The sequence below is a fragment of the Xenopus laevis genome, chromosome 2S (genome assembly GCF_017654675.1).
Source record: "Xenopus laevis strain J_2021 chromosome 2S, Xenopus_laevis_v10.1, whole genome shotgun sequence".
Classification (NCBI taxonomy): Eukaryota; Metazoa; Chordata; class Amphibia; order Anura; family Pipidae; genus Xenopus; species Xenopus laevis.
Genome location: NC_054374.1, coordinates 93,160,065 through 93,185,539, shown reverse-complemented (window position 1 = coordinate 93,185,539; position 25,475 = coordinate 93,160,065). Strand labels below are relative to the sequence as shown.

Here is a 25,475-nt window from a genome sequence, read left to right as displayed (position 1 = left end):
TTGACCTTTTAGCTTCTTAGTTGTGAATATTTTCTTCTACCAATTTTTAATGACATCTTTATATTCAATTTAGTGCTATAATCTAGATTTTATATTATGTATTGGCGTAGAATTGAACTATTAACATTAATCAAAAATAATGATATGACTTTCTACCCAGCTGTGCCATACTGCCATAATTTTATGCCGATTTTCAATCTCACTCTTTATAGGAGAACTAAACCCCCGGCTACTAGAAATCGCTACCCCCTACCCTACATGCTCCCCCTTCCTGCTCCCCCAGCCTAGGTGTTAACTATTGTAATTGCCCCCAATTATTTACTTGTAGAATCAGCGCAGAAGAGCTCACGGGTGCCATCTTCAGATCTTCGGAAGTGATCAGCGTGTCAGTGCATGCGCAGTTGGAACAGTCTTTTGGTTTGTGACAACTGCACATGTGCCAAAAGTGATGGAAATTGCCGAAGGGAAGGAGAATACCGAAGAGCCTGAAGATGGCGCCCGTGAGCTCCGATGCGCTGACTCTGCAAGGAGAGTTAAAGAGATACTGACGCCAGAAATTAAACTCTTTTTTTCATAATATTGCCTTTCAAAGCTACTTATACTTGATGCCCCCTGTATGAGGGGGCTGCCATATTTGTACAGCAGGAGTCCATGAGCATTAGAAATTTTAACTGACAGGCTGAGATGGGACAGTCAGGTTGGCAAAACAGTCAGGTTTAGGAACTTCAACTAACAATAATTTAGATAAACAAACCTCTCAGCAAAAACCGATCAACATGACCTATAGGTAACTTTTAATGTAGATTCATATTTGAAAAAGTAATTTTTTAGTATCAGTATCACTTTAAGTAAAGAATTAGGGGCAATTACAGGAGTTAACATCTAGGTTGGAGGGGAACAGTGAGGGGGCTATGAAGGGTAGGGGGTAGCGATTTTTATTAGTAGGGAGGTTTGTTTCCCTTTAACCATAGTGAAGCTATTATTTATTTGTGAAATCACTAGACAAATTAATGCCAAATATATATTTAGCACTATGTGAAAAGTGTCGGATGGTGGCATATTTACAGTTGTCTTATCCAAATAAAAGTCGTGATGGCTATTAAAGTCTCAAAGGAACAAAGGGCAGTAAAGATATGAGTCTGAGGCTATAGCGTTATACAGCCACCCAGTTGAAGGTCAATTAAGCCAACAGAGCTCTGCCTAGTACCTGCAAAATACTTCTCGGGCTTCAAGCACATCGATCAGCTATTAATGCAATTGCATTGCAAGAAATAAATAATGAACTGCCAATTGAATGAGAGAGAAAGTAAGCAAATTGACTTTGTGTTTTTATTGGCAGTATTTCATTGTCAGTGTCAGTATACTTACATTAAAAGGTTTCCTGGGGCAGACATTGACCGCTCCTCTCTTCTTGCACATTCAAAGGGGTTTCCAAAGGAGCGCTTCCTGAGCATTGCCTTCACTAATATCTTTAAGGAAAAAGAAGAGTGATGTTACTGCGACATGGATTGATTATGTCTGATTAAAAGTCTGAGATTCTTGTGGCTTGAATTTATTGGCAGATGAACTGCATATAATTAATACAGTTTAATGAATATATTTTTGTGAAATAACAAACCAGGTTTTAACTGACCATGCTCTATTGTCTTGGATAAATCCAAATCATTTTCCCCCTACTTAAAAAGGTTGATATAATAAAGGGTTTGTACTTTTTTTTACTTTACCACTGAGTCTCCACATAAGTTACCTGACCTTGAAATCTTTATTGCGTCATTGGCATACCAGAACCTTTTAAATGCAACTGCAATATTTGCACATATATAATGAGTAAAGGCAGTAGGCAATATAGAACATAATTATTCAACTACAACAGTGCACAACATATTCTACTGCTATCACTTACTTACTTACTTAAACTAACTGGACAAAATATAACCAATCTTTTACAAAAAAATTAATTTACCCGTTTTAGAACATTTTTAAGGTATTAGACGTCACACCTCAATATGCTTTCTCTTTTGAAAACTTTGCTCATACAGTAGTAAAGGATGCTTTAAAATAGCTGCATGTGAAGATATAGCTGAAGTAAATGACGGCAAATAATTTGTTTCTAGTGATGGGCGAATTTATTCGCCAGGTGCGAATTCGCGCGTTTCGCCGCCAGCGAATAAATTCGCGAAACGCCCGTGAAAATTAGCGTAAAAAATTCGCCGGCGTCAATTTTTTTTTTTCGAAAAACGGGAGCCGGCGTCAAAAACGGGCGCCGGCGTTGAAAAAACGGGTGCCGGCGTCAAAAACTAGACGCTGGCGCCATTTCGCGAATTTTCGAATTCACAAATTCGCCCATCACTATTCGTTTCCCATTACATTCAAATCACCGTTCTAGTTCTGTGAAACCCCATGAGTAAGAAGAAGGGTGCAGACAACAAACCTGAACTGCTCTACTGAAGTCCTGGAGGTAATTATAGGTACAATATCACATGCAAGGAATGGCAATTGTGTAGATATGCAGGAAAACTTAGTTATATCATTCTCCACTCTTTCCTTATTCCCTCCCCCGACAGTAATAATTTTGTAAAATGTGCACAAAACAATGTCCAAATGTACTAAGGTTTATAAAGCTAAAGTTATATGTGGTAAGCTCAGAACATGGTTCTTTTTCTTTGTACGTGTGATGAAGAAGCTATTAAATCTCAGGTAAGTGCCATTGCAAGTGATTGGGGAAAATATTTTCTGATAAATATAGAACTTTGAATAGAAGAATAAACATCAATTCTGACACAATCGTTAAATTTGTATACTTAATAATCTTTCTACAAAATAGAATGGGAATATCCATAGCATTGATCGTGTATCACTTCCACATTTTGGGTAGTTCATGAAAATGCTATATAATTATAGCTTATTGTATGAATGGACAGTCTAGATCTATTGTATTATATAACAGTCAAATGCCTTACCATATATATATATACACTGAATACAATAAATAATTCATTCTTAGTGCTGCAGATGAAGCTTGTTTCTATACATCATAAAGAATGGCCTAATGTCCTTTGGGAACATCTATGGCTAGGCCTTTAATATATTTATATGTATGATCATTTTTAGAGTTAAGCCTTGGAACATGGGGCTTATCCTCTGCCAGCATTTTTCAGCCAGCTTAGAAGCACCCATATCTGGCAGTGAAGTCTGACATTTACATAAATGGAATCTGTCTATAAATAGAGATGATAGAGGGACCTTTCCACTGGCTGAAAAGAGACTGCCTCCCAGCTACTCTGCCCTGAGACTCTGCAAATGGAAAGTTACTAATTTAATGTAGTCTTAAGGAAATAGGGAGATTTGGCTGTTTTTGGCAACTTTAAGCAGACCAGGAGAGAGGATAAATTGTCCCAAATTGACCTTCAGTCATCTCTACAGATATATCTCCGACATTTTGGTCCTGCATCCCAAGCTATGAATAGTCACTGGAGCCAACTGCTTGAAACCTTCCTGCCCTGAATGGTAAATCAAGGTGCCCACCAAGATAACCAAATACTTTGTAAATGTTTGTACTGTTTTCCTAATTCATGCATTTGCCTTATTTCCAACTGCTATGGAATGTGTTCTGCTGTTTATTTTTACAGCTGTCTTTCAGTTTCACAATCATTTTCAGAAAATGTGACAGTTAATAGAATGACTCTACTAGAGTTGTAAGTCAACTGTGTCTTCATTTCATCAAAACTATTCTTTCTGGCCTTAAGTAATTTAACTATGCACACACATTCATAGTGAAAACTTTCTAATATTTTAGCTGGTTACTTATTTTTCAGACATATTTTCTCTAGGTTTATATGTTATCCATCTAGCTAGCACTTTGGGCTATGCAGCTATATACACAATTTTTCTATAAGAAATATTACTTTGGATAGAAATTCAAACACGATCTAACTTCAAAGATTTAGCAACTGAACTTTCTTACAAGATCAGCATATTTATGTGAAAGCCTCAAAGGGATATAAAGATCACACTAATGCTTAAACAAACTGCTGAACTCTAAAGTTTAGTGGAGCTTACTGCTAAAATGCCTAAAGTGGGCTGCATAGCTCTCTGAAAAACAGAAGACTATTTCTTGTATTTAAAGGTCAGGCTGTGTTGACAATATCAACAAATGAAAATGGTTTAGGCTTGGCAAAAAACTGCAAAAATATCAGAGACTCCTCTGCTAAAAATGAATACTATTAAAATGGCATTTTTGGTATCCATAGAGGATTTGGAACACGTATTAAATTACTAAATACATTTAGAAGCGAGTCGTGCATAAAAACAGGTGTATGTGTACCATCTTTAGAAATAAAATTGTATGCTTTTGTAAAATATGTAATCCAGTTAATGCAAATGAATCTTGACTCGGATTTGTAACTATATAAAACCACATGCTCAGCTTACAGGCTACTGACACACAAAGCTTTTTTCCCTATTCACAGCAGGGTTCTAAGCAAAACTGGTTGCCTTTCTGTTCCTTATTATTGTTATTTAAACAAACTGCAAATAATGTGTTTTAATGCAACAGCTGCATTGCTGAAATATGAAAACAATATTACAGGTGGACAGAATAACAATAAAAAAAAAACAGGAGGCTGAAAAAAAGAATGCCCATAAAGCTTAACCAGTTTGTCTGAAGGAAACCAACCTGCCAGTAAAACACTTTGCGGAGATAATTTCACAATTGCACAGCTGTCATTGTGAAAAACCCTTTTTTCGCTTTTAAAATAAACCCCCTTTTCTTCTAAACTGTATGGATGCCCTTACATCCACTGGACACAAAATGCCTTTGAATACATTTTTGAGCGATTATGTGATTTGAGAGTGACAATTCTCAGTATCCTTTATGGAAAGGTAATTTCTGTTGTTCTTAGGGTTGCCACCTTTTCAGCAAATTTTTACTGGCCAATGGTGGAGGCCGGGAACAAAAGGGGGTGGGCGGTGACATAAAAGGCATAGGCCGTGACGCAAAAAGGGGCAGAGCGATGCCAGAAGACAGAGAAAAGGTACGTTTCCAGCGGAGGGCCAAGGGCTTTTGTTTAGGGTATTACAAATATATTGGAAACTACATTGCTGGTAAATTTGTAATACCAGCCCCGTCATTGGCAGGTGTTTTACTGGCTAGGCCGGTAAAATACTGGCCAGGTGGCAACCCTAGTTGTTCTGTAGCCACAACAAAACGCAGATGACAGAACACTTTACACCACCACCATTAACAGCAATTTTGTCTGTCTTGCCAAGCAAGTGAAAGGACATTTCCCCTAGCTGCTTCTATTGTTTCTGCAATACTCAAAGAAAACACTTTATACATTCCCCATACTGTCAGTCAGTGATTAGCTAATAACCCAATTACCACATGGCTATTCATGCTCTGATTTAGCCAGGTAGTTTGGACAGGTTCATCCATACTGTCGGACCATATGGAAATATAGCAATAGACTATCCATTCACTAGACAACTGCCAGTTTGACTTATTTGGCATACAACTACCAGTTTGACTTAAAGAAAATGTTTCCATACCACTGTTGTCAAACTAGGGATAAGCTTGACGGAGTTTTTCACTTCCTCCTCGGTTACTTCTACAATGGTGCAGTGCTCTTCTTCCAGAGGTAAATGATCTTCCCCTCTGTTTGTTACCCAAGGATGTACCTTGGGAAGAATAAATAATAAAAATAAAACTTTCAACTAAAGCATGTTAAATGCACCACGAAAACAATGAACAGCATTAAAAAGTGAAGTGCATTAATAACAAAAACTTGTTCAATACAGTATTTTTGCATTGCAATTGTCGGATGATGCAGTTACCACCACTATAAATGGTTCAGATGTCCTTGAGAAAAAGAATACATACGCAATAATTACTTTCAAGAAATTTACAAACAATGCCAGAGAAAAATTATACTTCGGTTAATTAAATTTGTCTGCTGATTCGGAGTGGCCCTAAAATATGAGAAATAGTTCAATTAAAATAAATAAAATCTTAAATATCAACACAGCTTTTCCAGCTGTTAAAAATCTAAACATAAGATGTTATAAATGCAGAAATATGCAGAATATGCAGAAACCAGTGGTGTTTTCTTTTAATTTTATGTGTAGGATACTGTGTGATATATTTATTTACCAATTCCTATATACATATGAAAACAACTAATCTGTGGTTTTGTGCCATTAGAAAGGAAAAAAATCACAGAAAATAAATAATCAATATTATGCTACCTAAAACTTGTTGAGATGAAGGGGTAAATTCACTAAGATTCGTAGTTGCGCCAGGCGTAGTTTCGCCAGCGCTTCGCAAATTCACTAAAATCCGAAGTTGCACTCAGGGGTAGCGTAAGGTTGCGAAGTTGCGCTAGCGTTGATTCACTAAGTGAAGCGAATTTACGCTAGCGATGGTTAATTTGCATACGGCGCCAAATTTCAATTTCAATGGAGGAATATGTAGCAGCACTACAAATGCCTGGGAAACCTTCAAAACATCAAATAAAATTTTTATTTTGCCCTACACATGTGCCCACTGTATAATTAAGTTGCCATGAGTTAGGAAATGTAGGGGGGAAGGAGGGGAGCCCCAAAAATTTTTTCGATCTTTTTCAGCCTATCACCCATTAAATAGAAAAAATGCGAGCGTTTTTTGGGACTTAGAAAAAATGTTAACTTTTTTTGAAGAAATCCCTATCTACTCTATTGCGCTTCGCCTGGTCTGAGGTGGTCGAAGGAAGTCTAGCGTATAAGGTAGCGTTCAGAACAATGCGCGCGTTACTGAATTTGCGTAGTTACGTCCGTTGCACAAATTCGCCAGGCGTAAGGGTGCGAAGTTACGCTAGTGAAGTTACACTAGCGTCCGTTAGTGAATTTGCGAAGTAACGAAAATGGCCAATGCTAGCGAATTGACGTGAATTTGTAGTGAATTTGCCCCAAAGACAGATAGTAGTCATTGGGAAGTGTATATTCAGCATTCAAGCAAGTTGCACATTTTGTATTTCTTCCTTAAGTTTGTATCATTCTTAATTTACCAACTTGCTTGAAAATGTGAATTTTTAAACATATATTACTGAATATATGTTATCGAATATTATTAAATATGTGGTAAATATGCCTCTCACATGCCAACTCTAGAGACTTATGAATGCCAAACACTTAGAGGGTGGCCAGGTTTTATTTTTAAGAAGACTTCTATTTTTGTTTTCCCCAGTCCTGTCTTTCATTACTAGATAATTAGAGAATTCATTCCTTTCCCTATTTTATGATTGTTATACTAAGCCATAAGCGTTGTTTTACAGATAAGTCGCTTTTGGAAGCTTAACAATCAAAATAATACAAGAACAAGCATGGTGTACATATATGAAAATGTGCTAGTAAGGACCAATCTGAGAATTAGCAAGCAAGCCTGAGTCCCTAATGAAATACAGTTAAACAGCTGCTGTTCTCTACAGATGCATTCAAAGCTCTCCAGTATCTACACTTAACAGTTCATTAAAACAAATTATAAGGCATAAACAATATATCATGTGCAACTTCTAAAACCACAATGATGAACAAGCAATTCATTTGAAACATAATTACTGTACACTGATGCACACTGATACTGGAGATTACAAATTAGTTGTATGAATAAAAAGCAACTGACATTTATATCTATGTACAGCAGCCATGCCACTCTCTATGGGAACCCAGTAGAGAGAAAAATACTTTCATTTCTACTTCTATTGCCAGCAGGGCCACTTCATTATTGGTACTGTGGTGGACCCATGTAAGGGTACCATAGGTAGGCTTCTGCCCCAATGATTTTGTAACAGTACTGCCCTTAATCAATATATTTCTTTATATTATGTCTATCTGCTATAAAATCTATAACTTGACTAACTTGCTCCTTTCAGAATCAGTCTTATGGACCTACCAACACTTAATACAAAGAATAATGTTAACTAATATTTCATACTTTGCTGGGTCTGACATTTGTGGGGGATATTTTTTTTTAAAAGTTATAAAAATGAAATGGTAGATGGAAGGCCCATATACAGTACGCTAGTGCACCTAGGACAAATTTTGCTAATTTATTAAAGCAACCCTGAGAATCTTCCGCTAATCACCAAATAGTTATCAACATTAATGATAGAGTAAAAAAAGGAATCATTGGTTAACACACAAACATATCTAAATCATCAAAGTAATGTATGCAGAACCAAAATATTATACCAATGAAAGTCTGTTCCCTTCTTATTTGACTGTATGCCTCTGTCTTTCATTTCTTAAGAGGCATTACTAACATAATGTATAGTACAAAAACATTATGCAAAGTATTTTTCAGATGCTTTAAAGCATTTTGTATATGATGTATTTTTGTACCTAATACAGTAGGTGTATGTTCCACTCTCACAGTGCTGTGAGATATGTTGCTGCTTTAAAAATATAAATTCAAAAAGACGTAAGGACTCATATAGTAACATAGTTACTAGATTTCATAAATGCAGTTGCCAGTAGCAACCAATCAGGACTTTTATAACCTTTGTAGACTGTACAAAACAAATTGCTGATTGCTTGCTATCGGAACTATACATTACATTTTGCATGCCTTAGAGAATGAGCAGTTAGCATGTTGAACCTGTACCATTTACAGTGGTGTGAAAAACTATATGCCCCCTTCCTGATTTCTTATTCTTTTGCATGTTTGTCACACAAAATGTTTCTGATCATCAAACACATTTAACTATTAGTCAAAGATAACACAAGTAAACACAAAATGCAGTTTTTAAATGAGGGTTTTTATTATTTAGGGAGAAAAGAAATCCAAACCTGTGTGAAAAAGTAACTGCCCCCTGAACCTAATAACTGGTTGGGCCACCCTTAGCAGCAATAACTGCAATCAAGCGTTTGCGATAACTTGCAGCGAGTCTTTTACAGCGCTCTGGAGGAATTTTGGCCCACTCATCTTTGCAGAATTGTTGTAATTCAGCTTTATTTGAGGGGTTTCTAGCATGAACCGCCTTTTTAAGGTCATGCCACAACATCTCAATAGGATTCAGGTCAGGACTTTGACTAGGCCACTCCAAAGTCTTCATTTTGTTTTTCTTCAGCCATTCAGAGGTGGATTTGCTGGTGTGTTTTGGGTCATTGTCCTGCTGCAGCACCCAAGATCGCTTCAGCTTGAGTTGACGAACAGATGGCCGGACATTCTCCTTCAGGATTTTTTGGTAGACAGTAGAATTCATGGTTCCATCTATCACAGCAAGTCTTCCAGGTCCTGAAGCAGCAAAACAACCCCAGACCATCACACTACCACCACCATATTTTACTGTTGGTATGATGTTCTTTTTCTGAAATGCTGTGTTACTTTTACGCCAGATGTAACGGGACGAGCACCTTCCAAAAAGTTCAACTTTTGTCTCGTCGGTCCACAAGGTATTTTCCCAAAAGTCTTGCCAATCATTGAGATGTTTTTTAGCAAAATTGAGACGAGCCTTAATGTTCTTTTTGCTTAAAAGTGGTTTGCGCCTTGGAAATCTGCCATGCAGGCCGTTTTTGCCCAGTCTCTTTCTTATGGTGGAGTCGTGAACACTGACCTTAATTGAGGCAAGTGAGGCCTGCAGTTCTTTAGATGTTGTCCTGGGGTCTTTTGTGGCCTCTCGGATGAGTTGTCTCTGCGCTCTTGGGGTCATTTTGGTCGGCCGGCCACTCCTGGGAAGGTTCACCACTGTTCCATGTTTTTGCCATTTGTGGATAATGGCTCTCACTGTGCTTCGCTGGAGTCCAAAAGCTTTAGAAATGGCTTTATAACCTTTGAAATTGCACTCAGGTGTGATAAACCACAGTTAAGTTATTTTTTAACAAGGGGGGCAATCACTTTTTCACACAGGCCCATGTAGATTTGGAGTTTTTTTTCTCCCTTAATAACGTAAACCTTCATTTAAAAACTGCATTTTGTGTTCAATTATGTTATCTTTGACTAATAGTTAACGGTTTTTGATGAGCATAAACATTTAATTGTGACAAACATGCAAAAGAATAAGAAATCAGGAAGGGGGCAAATAGTTTTTCACACCATTGTATAAATGAGCCCTATAGTGCGCAGGATGCAATGCTCGGGACCTGGAGTTTTCTGGGTTAACAGATCTTTCTGTAATTTGTATCTTCTTACCTTAAGTCTACTAGAAAACAATGTAAACATTAAATAAACCCAAAAAGCTGATTTTGCATCCGATAAGGATTAATTATATCTTAGTTTGGATCAAGTACAAGTTACTGTTTTATTATTACAGGAAAAAAGGAAATCATTTTTAAAAATTTGGATTATTTAATTATAATGGAGTCTAATGGAGATGGCCACTCCGTAATTCTGAACTTTCTGGATAATGAGTGTGATACGAGTCTGATGTACTTGATGATGAATGAGTGATAAGTAACAGAAAGATAAAATAACATCAGATAGTATAGATAGTAATGGCCTGTGCTGCAGTTACTGTTAATAAAGAATAAAGGTTATTAGAGTACAGACTTGTTGTTGAGCAGAGGGATGGATGATTCACTGACCCTGAAATACTATAATATTATGATTGGACACGGAGTGGCGGACATGCGCCACACCTCTTCAAAATAACATACTACGCATGTCTGACTCGTGATTTTTATATAACTATTGCGCATAACCGTAAGATAGTAACTAGATAGCACAATATAATGAAGCTCGTGCATGATGCACGAGCCGATGTAATATGTTGTAACAACTGCGCATGAATAATCACGTGTATTGAAACTAAGACAATAAAAGAAGGGGATTTCCAGGAGGAGAACGGGATAATTTGTTGGTAGACGCCTGATCAACGTCTCGTTGTGAGATTCCCGGAATTCTCCTCCTGTGCAGAATCCCCAGCCGTGGAGTGATGTTAGAATATCCGGTGATGTATTGATGTTAACTCTTTTATTATAATATACTTAAACAGTTGTAATGCCTTAATACTATGTGTACTAATTAATTTAATAAACCACTCTTATTGATTTTGATGAAACGTTTTGCATATAATTATTAAAGTAACATTGACCTATTCTGTGTGATAGTGTGGGTTGGGTTGTGATATATTTTTATAAAGCAAAACAATGAGTTGTCTGGATAACGGATCGCTAACTTGTACTTATAAAACACTATCATCTAAGAATACACACCTTTATTTCTGGAACAGATATTCTATCTTCTGGCTTTTTATCCAGCATTTTCAAAATTAAGTCTTTAAGATCATTACTTATTGAGGGTCTAGAAAACAAACAAATATATCCTTATTTAATAAATGCAGTTGACAAATAAATGTAGATGTTAATATAATACCTAGGTAAGTATGAAATATAGGACTACAATTATTTTTGGGAGAAATAATACTAAGGCAGAAAGATGCCATAAGCTGGTACAGGAGGCCTCCGAATTATATATCCCAGTCCAAGATTCCCCAAATCTGTATGTGAAGCCAAATTCTATCAGGGCAGAGTACAGCAGAGATAGCTGCACCATGAGGATGTGCATCACACAACTTATGAAATATTGCCAAACACTGGTGAGCTAGAATTATCGTGCTCTTTACTTATCTTCATAAACAGCAGAACCCTAACTTTTTTCTTTTCCAGGGACCATGTTTGTTCTGGGAATGGTGCATATTAATCATGCCCATGCAATAGATACTGTAGCTCTACCAAAGCTTCAGCTTTGGGTTGGTCACACACTCTGGACTACCGTTGCTACGATATTAGAATTACCATTGCCAAATATGTACAGGAATGTCTCATCTTTGTTTTAACACTTACAGAGATATGAGAAAAGAGCAGGAAAATAAACCAGATGCACACCCAGTGGTTAAAGAACATTCCGTGAGTCTTTTGCCATAAAGTTGAACTTTTTTAAGAGTGCTCCCTGCAGTAAGGAGGCACATTTCATTAAAAGAAGAGACTAATCTATTAACTTAAAGGAGCCATATACCTTAATTTTTCACCTAGCCTAATATGACTATATACTGTATATTAAAAAATTGAAGATTGAAGTGCATTGAAAATTGAACTGCAGTTTTAGCATACCTTTTAGATGCAGTTTCTTCAAAAACCAAAACATCTCCAGCACTTTCCTTTCCTTCACTTCCTCTGCTTAATGTCTGGCAGAGTCTGAAGAGCCACTGGCACTTTTCGCATAAACATAACCTAATGATGTCAGTGAGTGAAAAAGCTCTGTAATGGCAACCTTATTCCCTCCCCCATGTTTCCTTGCTCGCATGTCTGACTTAAGCTGGCCATGCAGATTTCAGGAGATTTATCTCCAGCAATATTTTTGCTGCGGCTGCAGGCAACACATCTCCAGAAAATACCTTTCCATTTCCAGCAATTAAAATCTCTACGGGTATGTCTAACTTAGTGAGACGATTTTCCCCCCTGATATACCCACCAAGGTAAGAGATATCAGGCTTAATCCAATAGTTTTAGAATTACTTACTCTTCTGAAAACTCCACTGGTTTGTACTTGATTTTGTTATGCAAAGTCAGAATGAATTCATCCATAAACGGACACTGAAGATGGAAATAAGATTCTTAGTCTGCAAATCTAACCAGGCCAACATAATTGCTTTTGTGCAGTTTAGTTACCATACTCATTTAATAAGCTCCAAATCTGTGTGTACAGGTCTGGGTAGAAGTTATAGGTCTTTAAGCTGCAAACACAATTTTTTTTCTTTTGAATTTACCTGACTAGGCACTATAAATAATGGAAACACTATGATAGATTAAATGATGGGTAGGTAAAGTTGACTAAGTAAAAACTGCCAAACAGTTCTCTACAATATCTTACTGATAAAAATACAGTGTAAAAATATATTATGGGAATATTTTTCTAGACAAAGACATACAAATATTTTACAGTACTCTAATACACTTATTTTAAATCCCCCCTCAGCTTCTAGAAGGATGCCTAAACACTGTAAAGTACTTTCCACTAAACTATATATTGTACAGTAATTTCCGCTATACTATAGATCTCTGAATAGTTTGTACAACAAAGTTTCCCTTTCAAAATGTATATCCCCTATTCATACTTGGAAATGACCCCGGGAATTCGTTCTGTTGTGCAGCAAAGCAGGACTCAAGTCACGCAATCAGACAAAAGGACTGGATGAAAGTGGCTCAGCAGGGGTCATGCTTCTTACATATCTGCCTTTTCATTTTATTTGTAAAGAAATGTTCTCTGTTATTAATAAGAATATTTCTAACGAGTAGCTAGTATCTTGTTATTTTAATACATAGAGCTGAATTCTAGACCAACATGTACTATGTTTTTATATCTTGCATGTGCACTAATAACTTTTTCTTCCTAACTTTTTTAGACAAATATAAGTGCAGTTTATAAGCGTTAAACTTATTTTGGCCTGAAACCAACCAGAATGTAAAAGTAACAAAGAAACATTTTCTGGTCAGAAAAAGAAACAGATATATTTCAGGTCCTTGTGAAAATCTTTTAGGGGCAGATATATCAAAGGTTGAGGTGAATTTTCGAATGAAAAAAAAAAAAAAATTTGGAGCTATTTTTCGTGTACTCCGACTAGGGAATAGTCCAAATTCGATTAGAATTTGAAAAAAAATCGAAAATTAGAATTTCGAAATGTATCATGTACTGTCTCTTTAAAAATGTGACTTCGACCATTTGCCATCTAAAACCTGCCGAATTGCTGGTTTAGCCTATGGGGGACTTCCTAGAACCTATTTGGAGTCAATTGATGGACAGTTTTTTTGGGAATCAAATGCGCTATTCCTTTGATCCATACAATTCGAATTTGGCCGAATACAGACCTATTCGATCTAAAACAGACCTATTCGACCAAAAAAAAAACTTCAACTTAATTTTGGTTGGTCTTTTTGAATTCAAATTTCGAAGTTTTTTCAATTCGAAATTCGACCCTTGATAAATATGCCCCTTAATGTACAGCTGATGATGCTTATAACAATAAAATGTAATTAAGTTAAATGCAACTTTTTAAATATGTGCAGTATTATCACTATATGTTTATTTTTGTACAGCACCAGAAACAGATATAGGCAGGGGCTGAGACACACCTTCATAAACATTTTATTACTACTGTACTGCTTAAAAACATCTCCCCTATTGTCCCACATTCACCTGTAACAGCTCCACCCCCCTCTCTTAATCATACTTTAGTATAGGCAGCCACATTTCTAATCGCTGCCAATGATAATGAATTTACATGAAACTTACCTTTCCAAACACAAAACAATAAAGGGTTACTCCCATGGCCCACACATCAAGTGCCTAGAAGATAAACAGCAATTGCATCATTCAGTAGAATTACAACCAAACTTAACTAAGCCACTACTTTATATGTAGATGGGATGGGTCTAGGACCTAAAGATCTTAGAAAGAGTTGTAGCAAGTAGCACCCTTAAAGGGGTGGTACATCAAACAGAGATACAATACAGTGTTATATTATCTATTATTATTTGAAACTTTGTTTAAAATGCTCCTATACTGACCATGAATCAAACAGCAGGATAATGCAGTAGATCATACCTTTCCACTGAACCCTTGGCCAGAATCTGCAAGTGTCTCAGGAGCCATAAAGGCAGGCGTCCCTGCAGTGCTTGATAGAAGCGCATCATTGCCTTCAAATTGGTTGCTCACACCAAAATCAGCTATTTTGATATGTCCATCATCTCCCACCAGTAAGTTGGATGGTTTGATATCCCGATGAATGATCTTCTGGTAATGCACTAAAAATAAACGGCAGAGGCAATATGAAAACCTCAGTTATTACCTAGCACATGAATAGGCACCCCTTGGCACCGCAAGCTGCTCCGAGACTAACTTTTCTTTAAGACCCCTGATTATTATAAAATGACTTCAAGGTGCAGTGTAACTTGCTGAAGCTGTATCAATAAATAAATAAATAAATAAATGTCTACCATACTCACAAAAAGAAAAGAAGTCCAATATTCTTTGGGTTTAGAATATATCTTTGCACACTTATGTGTGTAATGTTGAGTAAATGTAACTTTAGGTAATTTATGAACACCTAGTTTCCTAGGAGACAACAACTCATGCAAATCTTTCAAAATGACAGCCAAATAATTAAAATCAGGAGTGAAAAGGACAGATTCTAAAATAAAGAAGGCATGAAGCGCCTCAGAAAGTGAATTTAGATACCTGGGGTTATGTATGTAAAGGTAAAAAGTTTGTTCCAGGTTTATTAATTATTACATTGCCCCTTAAAGTAATACTGACACTAAAAATGTTCTTTTCAAAATATTAATCTGCATTAAAAGTATTCTATGGGTCATGTTGATTGTTTTTCGCTTATAGTTCAGTTTTTGTAAGAAAGGTAATGTAAAAGCATCAGGGGAATACTTTTATGGCAAAATTATAAAAAGCATTCAAAAACAATGTTATGACAAATACAGAAAAAGATTATTTTCAGGTGTTGGTATCTCTTTAAAGGAGAAGGAAAGGTTAAAACTAAGTAAGATTTTAGAAAGGTCTATATAAATACACCAGTAAAGCCTCAATGTAGTGCTGCTCTGAGTCCTCTGTTAAAAGAAACATTGCATTTTTTTCCTTCTAGTGTGTACACATGGGCTTCTGTATCAGACTTCCTTCTTTCAGTTTAAACCTCTGGCTACAGACTTGAGCATGCTCAGTTTGCTCCCCTCTCCCCCTCCCTTCACCCCTCTCTCTGCTTTAATCTGAGCCCAGAACTATGAAAAGCAGGGAGAGACTCATACCAAGTTAATATGGCAGCAGCTATCCTAAACAGGCATAATGCTTCTAGAGCTGTTTACTCTGGTATGGTAAAGAATTGTACAGAATAAATATAGCTTGCACCATTGTGGCTAATCTATTGGCAATAAACTGCCATTTAACTTTGTGCTCCTTTAAGAGAGCTGCCTAACCTTGAGCCTTGGGAATGATTTTTGCTTTATTTTTTAAAGGAAATGATAAAAATCTGTGTTTCCTTTTTGTATACTTATTGGGCTTTATATCAAAGCACAATGATCAAATAACAAGCATTAAACATTTTAACAATAGTTCACAACGAGAGTAGCAAGTAACGAAAGGTTAGTCAAAAACATACTTTTGAGGCCGAAGGGGTTTATGGGAAAAAAATGAGTAAGAAAGAGGCTACAACTTCTGTCATATCAATAACAGCAATAAATTCAATTCCTAGGTACAGTTACCATTATAATCATGAAAACGATGGTTATGTTTATATTTTAAAATTGCTAATTGATAACAATGCAAAGCAGTAGGTAGTCAGTTGTAAATATTTTGATGCAGAAAATGTCTAAATAAACACTGAAATACAGGTGTGGGACCTGTTATCCAGAATGGTCAGGACCTGGGGTTTACCGGTTAACAGATCTTTCTGTAATTTGGATCTTCATACCTTAAGTCTACTAGAAAATATTTTAAAAATGAAATAAACCCAATAGGCTGGTTTTGCTTTCAATTGATTAATTATATCTTAGTTTGGATCATATACAAGGCACTGTTTAATTATTACAAAGAAAAGGGAAATAATTTTAAAGATTTTGGATTATTTGGATAAAATGGGAGTCTATGTGAGAGAACCTTTTCTTAATTCGAAGCTTTCTGGATAATGGGTTTCCGGATAACGGATCCCATACCTGTACTGAAATTTGAGTATGTGAAGTCTCGGAATCAAGAGATAAAAAGTTCCCTGGCACTGAAACTTATCTTCATCATACTCAGTTGCCATGGAGACATAGATATTTAACTATGGGGTTTCAAATGAATTGCTGTTTTTTTTCCCCATGTATAATGTTCATATAGTTTTATCAGTTTACAAAATGGGATAAAGTTCAGAATAACAGTGTGTTTAAAAAAGTGAATACAACTCAAAATCCTTATAATAGCTTTTAATTCCATACATGCAAATCCATTGGGAACACTGCACATTCTATTCAAAATAAGAGCATGAAGAAAAATATCAAATCTGTGTTATTCCTTTACAGAAAGTGAATAAAAGAGAATATAAGGCTGTTCCAAAAAAAAAAAAGCAGTGTCTGCATTCTTCTTTACAAACTCAAACATTAACTGTATAAACTGAAACATGTTTCAAGATTTTGCTTTCCTTTGTATCACTGAACTAATATTTAGTTGTATAAATATTATTCAGTGTTTGGGGGTCATCTGACAAGCGGTTTGCAGCCCCTAGACCCAGCCCCTAGACCCAAAAAAAAGAATCTTGCATTCATTCGTCCACAAAATGTTACGCCATTTCTCTTTAGGCCAGTCAATGTGTTCTTTGGTAGATTGTAACCTCTTCAGCACATTTTTTTCAACAATGGGACATTGCCCTTGCTTCTCACCGATAGCTTGGCTTTACATAGGCATCTTCTAATTGTTACAGTAATCACAGGTAATTTTAGACCTTCTTCGATTTTCCTGGAGCTGATCAATAGCGGAGCCATTTGGCTATTCTTCTACCTATTGGAATGGTAGTTTTCCCTTTTTTTTAATCCGTATCTCAAGTTTTGGTAGCCAATTTAAAGCATTTGAGATAATTTTAGCTGAGTTGTCTATCATTTTCTGCACTACTCCATATGTTTTCCCCTCTCCAAACAACTTTTTAATCAAAGTAAGTTGTTCTTTTGAACAATGTCTGGAAAGACCCATTTTACTCAGATTTTCAGAGAGAAATACACTATAACCAGAATGTACCAACATTTGCTGCTTTCGTTAAATAAAAGCAAGGGTGGTAATTTACACCTGGCTAAACTTGATTTTAAATACCTCAGTACATAGCTGGCCAGTGCTTGCTAATTAGTTTCTGAACCCTCTTAGTGACCTTAGATCTGGCATTGAGCTCTGACAGGACTCTTTGACCTTACAATAGCTGCAAATCGAGGGATAGCCTGTTTAATATATATAGGATGAAAGGAAAAGCTTTAGAAAATAGTATTACAATGGCATAATTTTGAACCATTGTGAAGAGTTGGTAGTTTTACATAAATGTGCTCTTGAAGCCCTCTTAAACATAGTGCTACATGACCTATGTATAAAATAAAGAAGTTGCATATGAAATCACTCAATATTAATTTATTTATGTATAGCCAGAAGAAGTCTTATCAAATAGCACACATTATACACAGGCTATGGGAAATCTAGACCTGCTAGCTTTTCAATGCTCTTTACTTGATAATTCAAACACACACAACACAATCTAATCTAATTTTAGCAAGAGGAACAGAGTGAGAGATGAGGTTACAAGATGTGGACACAAGAGACAGATGTGCCCAGCATCTTACTCTGTTTGCTTCCCCCAGATTCGATTATTCTGCTTTTCCTTTGGTTATGTTTTTAGACATCTGTACACAAGGGCTCCAGTTATATATGCCTGGATGCAGACCACGATACAGCACTTCCTTAGATGAGTTTTCATCAAATGCCATTGCTTTTCATGTATGTCACTGAGAGCACAGATTAGCAACAGAATTGCATTGCTGAGTCATGTTCTAATGAAACTGATACAAAACATGCAGAAGTCATGATGATCAACAGGCACATTTGCTGGAGCATGCTCTATCATTATAACAATAAACAAATGAAATACAGTTCTTAAACAGAGGTAGGAAAGACCATGGAATGCCACGTTTGACTTAATTTGAACTCAAAAGAGAAGAAAAAGCTCTATTTGAATATCAATAATAGCATAACAATTGCATTAGCTAATGTTGATACCCCTATGTATGTGTGTGGGGCCATGTGGCAGTAGGATGCACCTTTGGTTGTTTGGTATGGCATGCACTTTTGATGAATTAATGTTTGCAAGAACAAGCAGAAGGGTGCCCAAACATGCACAGTTTTATCCCACAAGTACCACAGCCAATACAAAACACAGTGGCAAGGTTTGGCTATTTTGTGTAATTTAGCCTTTTCTCCGCACAAACTAACCAACACAATGCCTAGCAGATGGCTGGTGCTGTGAGGACATCTTGGATTATGCTTGAATATTTGAATATTTATTCTGTTGTATTATTTCTCTTGCAATAAAATATAGACACTTATAAACTCATTTATGATAATGAATAGTATATCTGCTATAGTACAGTTTTATAAGCCACTGTCATGACAGACTTTGAAGACAGGATGATATACCCTTACAGGTCTAAGGTTCTAGTCACTAGTCTAGTCATTAGTCTGAGAAGAAACAATTTATGAGTTATTGCCTAAATTAAGAGGTAATCACTCTTTATCAAAACCATGTGCAATTATAAATCTGTAAAAGCAATTTTTGCATATGAGGAGCCATGTGTAGTGATGAGTGAATCTGTCCCAGTTCACTTCACTGAAAAATTTGCAAAACTGCACAAAAATTCAAATGTATTGACGTCAATGGGCAGCAACATTTTTCACGCATGCAACAATTTTTCTCGCTCCAAATCCATTAAAGTCAAAGGACATTTTTTCTTATGGTGACTTTTTTGTCCAAATGCATTTAAGTTAATAGGTGTTTTTTCTCTGCAAGTTTTTCATTGTGGCAAATTTTAATTTGTTAATTCCAGCATGGGAAGCATTTAGGAGCATTTATTTTACTTGGCTTTTTACCTGTACAGTTATTTCTATGTGTAAAACATTTTAAACAGTTTTAAAAATATGCCCCTTAGACACACAGGACATTGATTTGTGGAATACTTCCCCACAGAATTATCAAAATGTGAGATTAGAAAAACTCACCCACAGGGACGGACTGGGCAAGCGACGACACCGGAAAAAAACTCAGTGGGCCCCTGGCTCTTGTGGGCCATGCAGCCAAGATCCGCAGGCTTCTTCCTGCCACGACCTTCATTTTTCAGGAGGTCGCGGCAAAAACACTGTGCGAGTGCGTGCATACATGCATGTGTACATGCACATTGATGCAGTGGCACAGCAGGTAGTGGGGGGTGGAGGGGGCCCTGGGACAGCAGCTCTGGTGGGCTCCAGCCCCCCAATCTGACCATGTTCACCCATGTTTAATCCATAGCCTATTTAATCCTATGGGATTTTTAGAATCGTGGAGTTCAACATTTGATAAATATGCTTTTAAAAATCCAATAGGATTGAATAGAAAGTGAGTGAGTTTTATTGTGGTGAGTTCTAAATTCACACTTTGATAAATCAGCCCCCAGTTGTGTGCAATAATGTAATGTATTAAGGTACTGTCTATTTTTTCACATTCTACTGTAGGCATACAGCAGTGTAGTCTTGCAAGATTTAGTATACTAATGCAAGGTTCATTGGTGTTGGTGAGTTGTTTCACAAAGCTTGAACCTTGGGTACTGGTAAAAAGACTTTCTTTATGGCATTAGGAATCAAGTTGATGCTGCTATGCAATAAATGACTAAGTGAGGAAGCACCAGAAGTTTTGGTAAAGATTCAGATGGTGTCTGTGAGCTGTCATCATCATAAATGATAACAAAGAACTCCAGTATCATTTCCCAGATGTCCTTATCCAGAGAATGCACTGAATAAGTGCTTGTCTGCCTCCAGCTTGAATTTAAATGTCTGTCTGAAAATGTACTCCGAGCCACATTGCTGCAGTCTGTGCCATAACAATGTGATTTGTAAGGGTACATGCCATTTCTTTCCCTTCTGCTGCAGGCATCAGCCCTGCATTGCAGCCTTACACTCAGGTTTACACAGACAAATAATTTTAGCTGGTACATGGCTTTACAGTGTTTGAAATCATTTAGGCACAGGAATAAAAAGGGAATTATTCCAGCCAGAGGAAACTAGTTACAACTTTATAACTGAATATAGAGTTGCACCAGTTCCACATACGGTCATCCATTTAAATATTGCATTAAATGAATGCATAAATAATAGCTTCCATTGAAATAGCCAGACTCAGGCAACATTTTAACAAATAAAAAAGTAAGTTCCTTACTTTATATGCATACACATAAAGTCATATTAAAAAGTTTGGGAACCCCTCTTAATTCTTTGGAGTTTTGTTTATCATTGGCTGAGCTTTGAAAGTAGCAACTTCCTTTTAATGTATAACATGCCTTATGGAAACAGTAGTATTTCAACAGTGAGATAAAGTTTATTGTATTAACAGAAAATATGCAATATGCATCATAGCAAAATTAGACAGGTGCATAAATGTGTGCACCCCAACAGAGATATTACATCAATACTTAGTTGAGCCTCCTTTTGCAAATGTAACAGCCTCTAGACGCCTCCTATTGCCTTTGATGAGTGTTTGGATTCTGGATGGTGCTATTTTTGACCATTCGTCTATACAAAATCTCTCCAGTTCAGTTAAATTTGATGGCTGCCAAGCATGGACAGCCTGCTTCAAATCATCCCATAGATGATATGATGGCCATTCTAGAATATGTACTTCTCCCTCTGCATAAATGCCTTTGTAGATTTTGAAGTATGTTTAGGGTCATTATCCAACCCCTGCTTAACTTCAACTTTGTGACTGATGCTTGAATTCATTGTATTCATCTGGGCCCCAGTCCCTGAACTAGCCACACAGCCACACAGCCCCATTTTCTGGGAATGTGGTGTTATTCTTCTGACATGCAAATCGCTTTCTGTTATCACAAAATAACTAAATTTTTGTCTCATCAATCCAAAGCACTTTGTTCCAAAATGACTGTGGCTTGTCTAAATGGGTGCAGAAAGGGCTTCTTTCTCATCACCCTGCCATACAGATGTTTTTTGTACAAACTGTGCTGAATTAAAGGGCAATGTACAGATACACCATCTGCAGCAAGATGTTCTTGCAGGTCTTTGGAGGTGATCTTTGGGTTGTCTGTAATCATTCTCACAATCCTCCACATAGGACATTTCTGTATTTTTCTTGGTCTGCCAGACCTGGGTTTTACAGTAACTGTGTCTGTGGCCTTCCATTTCCTGATTACATTCCTTACAGTTGAAACTCACAGTTTAAACCTCTGAGATAGCTTTTTGTAGCCTTCCCCTAAACCATGATACTGAACAATCTTTGTTTTCAGATCTTTTGAGAGTTGCTTTGAGGATCCCATGCAGTCTCTCAGAGGAGAGTAAAAAAAAAAGCACAACTTGCAATTGGCCACCTTAAATACCTTTGCTCTTGATTGGACACACCTGCCTATGAAGTTCAAGGCTTAACAAACTAATCCAACCAGTTTGGTGTTGCCAGGAATCAGTATTGATCAGTTAGATGCATTCAAATTAGCAAAAAGGATAACCATATTTTTGCACAGCCAGTTTTTCACATTTGATTTAATTTCATAATGCTTCACTAAAAATCTTTGTTCAGAAAATACCCCAGTACTCATATGTTGTTGGGAAATGAAAGACATATTACTGTTATATTTTTTGATGAAAGTGGAATAAATTATTATGCAGGCTGAGAGGGGTTCCCAAACTTTTTCATTATAACTGTACATACATACACATATCTCCATCTAGGAAATTATTTTTGCAATTCCCCTTTAAATATTAAAGTGTTAAAATATTAATACTAAAACAAAAAACATTAAATCTAAATTACCTAAATCAGGCATACTGTAGGTAACACTGCATCAGCAGATGTTGCTGATCTTAACTAGAGAACCTGTACCTACATTATAATATATTTATATCTATAAATTAAAGCAAAGGCAGAACAAAGTTCCAAATTTCTTTTTTAAAGAAATTAAATTGAATGAAAGCATGTAACCAAAGGGAAACATTATACTGCTGAGAGTGTTTACTGGGGGCAGATGTCCTGAATGCAGAATTAAATAAAGGTTTGAGACAGCCTAATGTGATATTTAGAGTGATCCATGCACTTTGGTGTAATAGTTTAATCACATAGGACACTAGCCCAATAATTTCAGCTGTAATGATTACAGCAATTACAGCTGTGAATCAATTTCTATAGCAACCGTTCATTTCTGAAATATGCAGCAGAACTTGTTAAGCCTGTGATGTATTCTCACACTTAAGCAATATTTGGATATCGGAAATCTGACACAGCTATTACTAAAACATTGTATTTACCTTCAGGTGCACCCAACACTGTTTTATAATTGCCAGGTTGACTGATAGCTATTTTATTCATAAGCTTTGATATGGCTTAAGGCATGCATTTGAATCTGCTTTTAGAAGATCATTTAGACATGTAATGTAGTTCAAACTCAGCATTGTATTCTAACGCATGCAAGCTCCCTATATGCATTTTGTATCTCAGTAGGCATCAGAACAAACGACCAGGCATAAATTTCTAGTATCTGTCTAAGCTTTGAAGTTTTGCATTATGGCTGTTTCAATTTGTCCCTAAGCTAGAGGGGTTCATGTGTTCACCTGCCTATAGTCTTCACATGTAGATCAGTATGTATTACCATAAAAAGCTACTCTGCATTAAGCAGCAAGTGTTTCATTGGCTGATACCGCCAAGTTGCCATATCTAGATTTATTGAAATGATACTAGGTGCAGTGCTGTTAAAGGAAAACTATACCCCCCAAACAATGTAGGTCTCAATAAAAAGATATAAAACAGCTCATATATAAAAACCCTGCTTCATGTAAATAAACCATTTTCTCAATAATATACTTTTCTAGTAGTATGCGCCATTGGGTAATCATAAATAGAAAATTGCCATTTCAAAAAATAAGGGCCGTCCCCTGGGATCGTAGGATTCACTGTGCACACAAAAATAACAACAAACCATACTTGTTAGGTCACATGAGCCAATTAACAGACAGAGTTCTGTCTTTTGCTTCAACACTTCCTGTTACAGTTAGAGTTGTAGTATTTCTGGTCAGGTGATCTCTGAGGCAGCACACAGACCATCACAAAATTGTGGCTCAAGGCAAGAGATGTAAAAGGGCAAGATTTACTTACAGTGGTGTGAAAAACTATTTGCCCCCTTCCTGATTTCTTATTCTTTTGCATGTTTGTCACACAAAATGTTTCTGATCATCAAACACATTTAACTATTAGTCAAAGATAACACAAGTAAACACAAAATGCAGTTTTTAAATGAGGGTTTTTATTATTTAGGGAGAAAAGAAATCCAAACCTGTGTGAAAAAGTAATTGCCCCCTGAACCTAATAACTGGTTGGGCCACCCTTAGCAGCAATAACTGCAATCAAGCGTTTGCGATAACTTGCAACGAGTCTTTTACAGCGCTCTGGAGGAATTTTGGCCCACTCATCTTTGCAGAATTGTTGTAATTCAGCTTTATTTGAGGGGTTTCTAGCATGAACCGCCTTTTTAAGGTCATGCCACAACATCTCAATAGGATTCAGGTCAGGACTTTGACTAGGCCACTCCAAAGTCTTCATTTTGTTTTTCTTCAGCCATTCAGAGGTGGATTTGCTGGTGTGTTTTGGGTCATTGTCCTGCTGCAGCACCCAAGATCGCTTCAGCTTGAGTTGACGAACAGATGGCCGGACATTCTCCTTCAGGATTTTTGGTAGACAGTAGAATTCATGGTTCCATCTATCACAGCAAGTCTTCCAGGTCCTGAAGCAGCAAAACAACCCCAGACCATCACACTACCACCACCATATTTTACTGTTGGTATGATGTTCTTTTTCTGAAATGCTGTGTTACTTTTACGCCAGATGTAACGGGACGCGCACCTTCCAAAAAGTTCAACTTTTGTCTCGTCGGTCCACAAGGTATTTTCCCAAAAGTCTTGGCAATCATTGAGATGTTTTTTAGCAAAATTGAGACGAGCCTTAATGTTCTTTTTGCTTAAAAGTGGTTTGCGCCTTGGAAATCTGCCATGCAGGCCGTTTTTGCCCAGTCTCTTTCTTATGGTGGAGTCGTGAACACTGACCTTAATTGAGGCAAGTGAGGCCTGCAGTTCTTTAGATGTTGTCCTGGGGTCTTTTGTGGCCTCTCGGATGAGTTGTCTCTGCGCTCTTGGGGTAATTTTGGTCGGCCGGCCACTCCTGGGAAGGTTCACCACTGTTCCATGTTTTTGCCATTTGTGGATAATGACTCTCACTGTGGTTCGCTGGAGTCCAAAAGCTTTAGAAATGGCTTTATAACCTTTACCAGACTGATAGATCTCAATTACTTTTGTTCTCATTTGTTCCTGAATTTCTTTGGATCTTGGCATGATGTCTAGCTTTTGAGGTGCTTTTGGTCTACTTCTCTGTGTCAGGTAGCTCCTATTTAAGTGATTTCTTGATTGAAACAGGTGTGGCAGTAATCAGGCCTGGGGGTGAGTACAGAAATTGAACTCAGGTGTGATAAACCACAGTTATTTTTTAACAAGGGGGGCAATCACTTTTTCACACAGGCCCATGTAGATTTGGAGTTTTTTTTCTCCCTTAATAACGTAAACCTTCATTTAAAAACTGCATTTTGTGTTCAATTATGTTATCTTTGACTAATAGTTAACGGTTTTTGATACGCAGAAACATTTAAGTGTGACAAACATGCAAAAGAATAAGAAATCAGGAAGGGGGCAAATAGTTTTT

General features: G+C 36.8%; 1 protein-coding gene across 5 annotated transcripts in view; it reads right to left on the bottom strand.

Annotated features, from left to right (window-relative positions):
- camkk1.S (calcium/calmodulin-dependent protein kinase kinase 1 S homeolog) overlaps positions 1–25,475 on the bottom strand; it is a 126,699-nt gene that overhangs the window by 7,352 nt on the left and 93,872 nt on the right. For all 5 annotated transcript variants that reach the window (XM_041583029.1, XM_041583028.1, XM_018248134.2 and 2 more), the window contains 6 exon segments: positions 14,573–14,772; positions 14,261–14,314; positions 12,491–12,564; positions 11,185–11,272; positions 5,548–5,676; positions 1,369–1,469 (listed from right to left, as the gene is read on the bottom strand). In XM_041583029.1, the coding sequence (XP_041438963.1) occupies positions 1,369–1,469; positions 5,548–5,676; positions 11,185–11,272; positions 12,491–12,564; positions 14,261–14,314; positions 14,573–14,772 (646 nt within the window).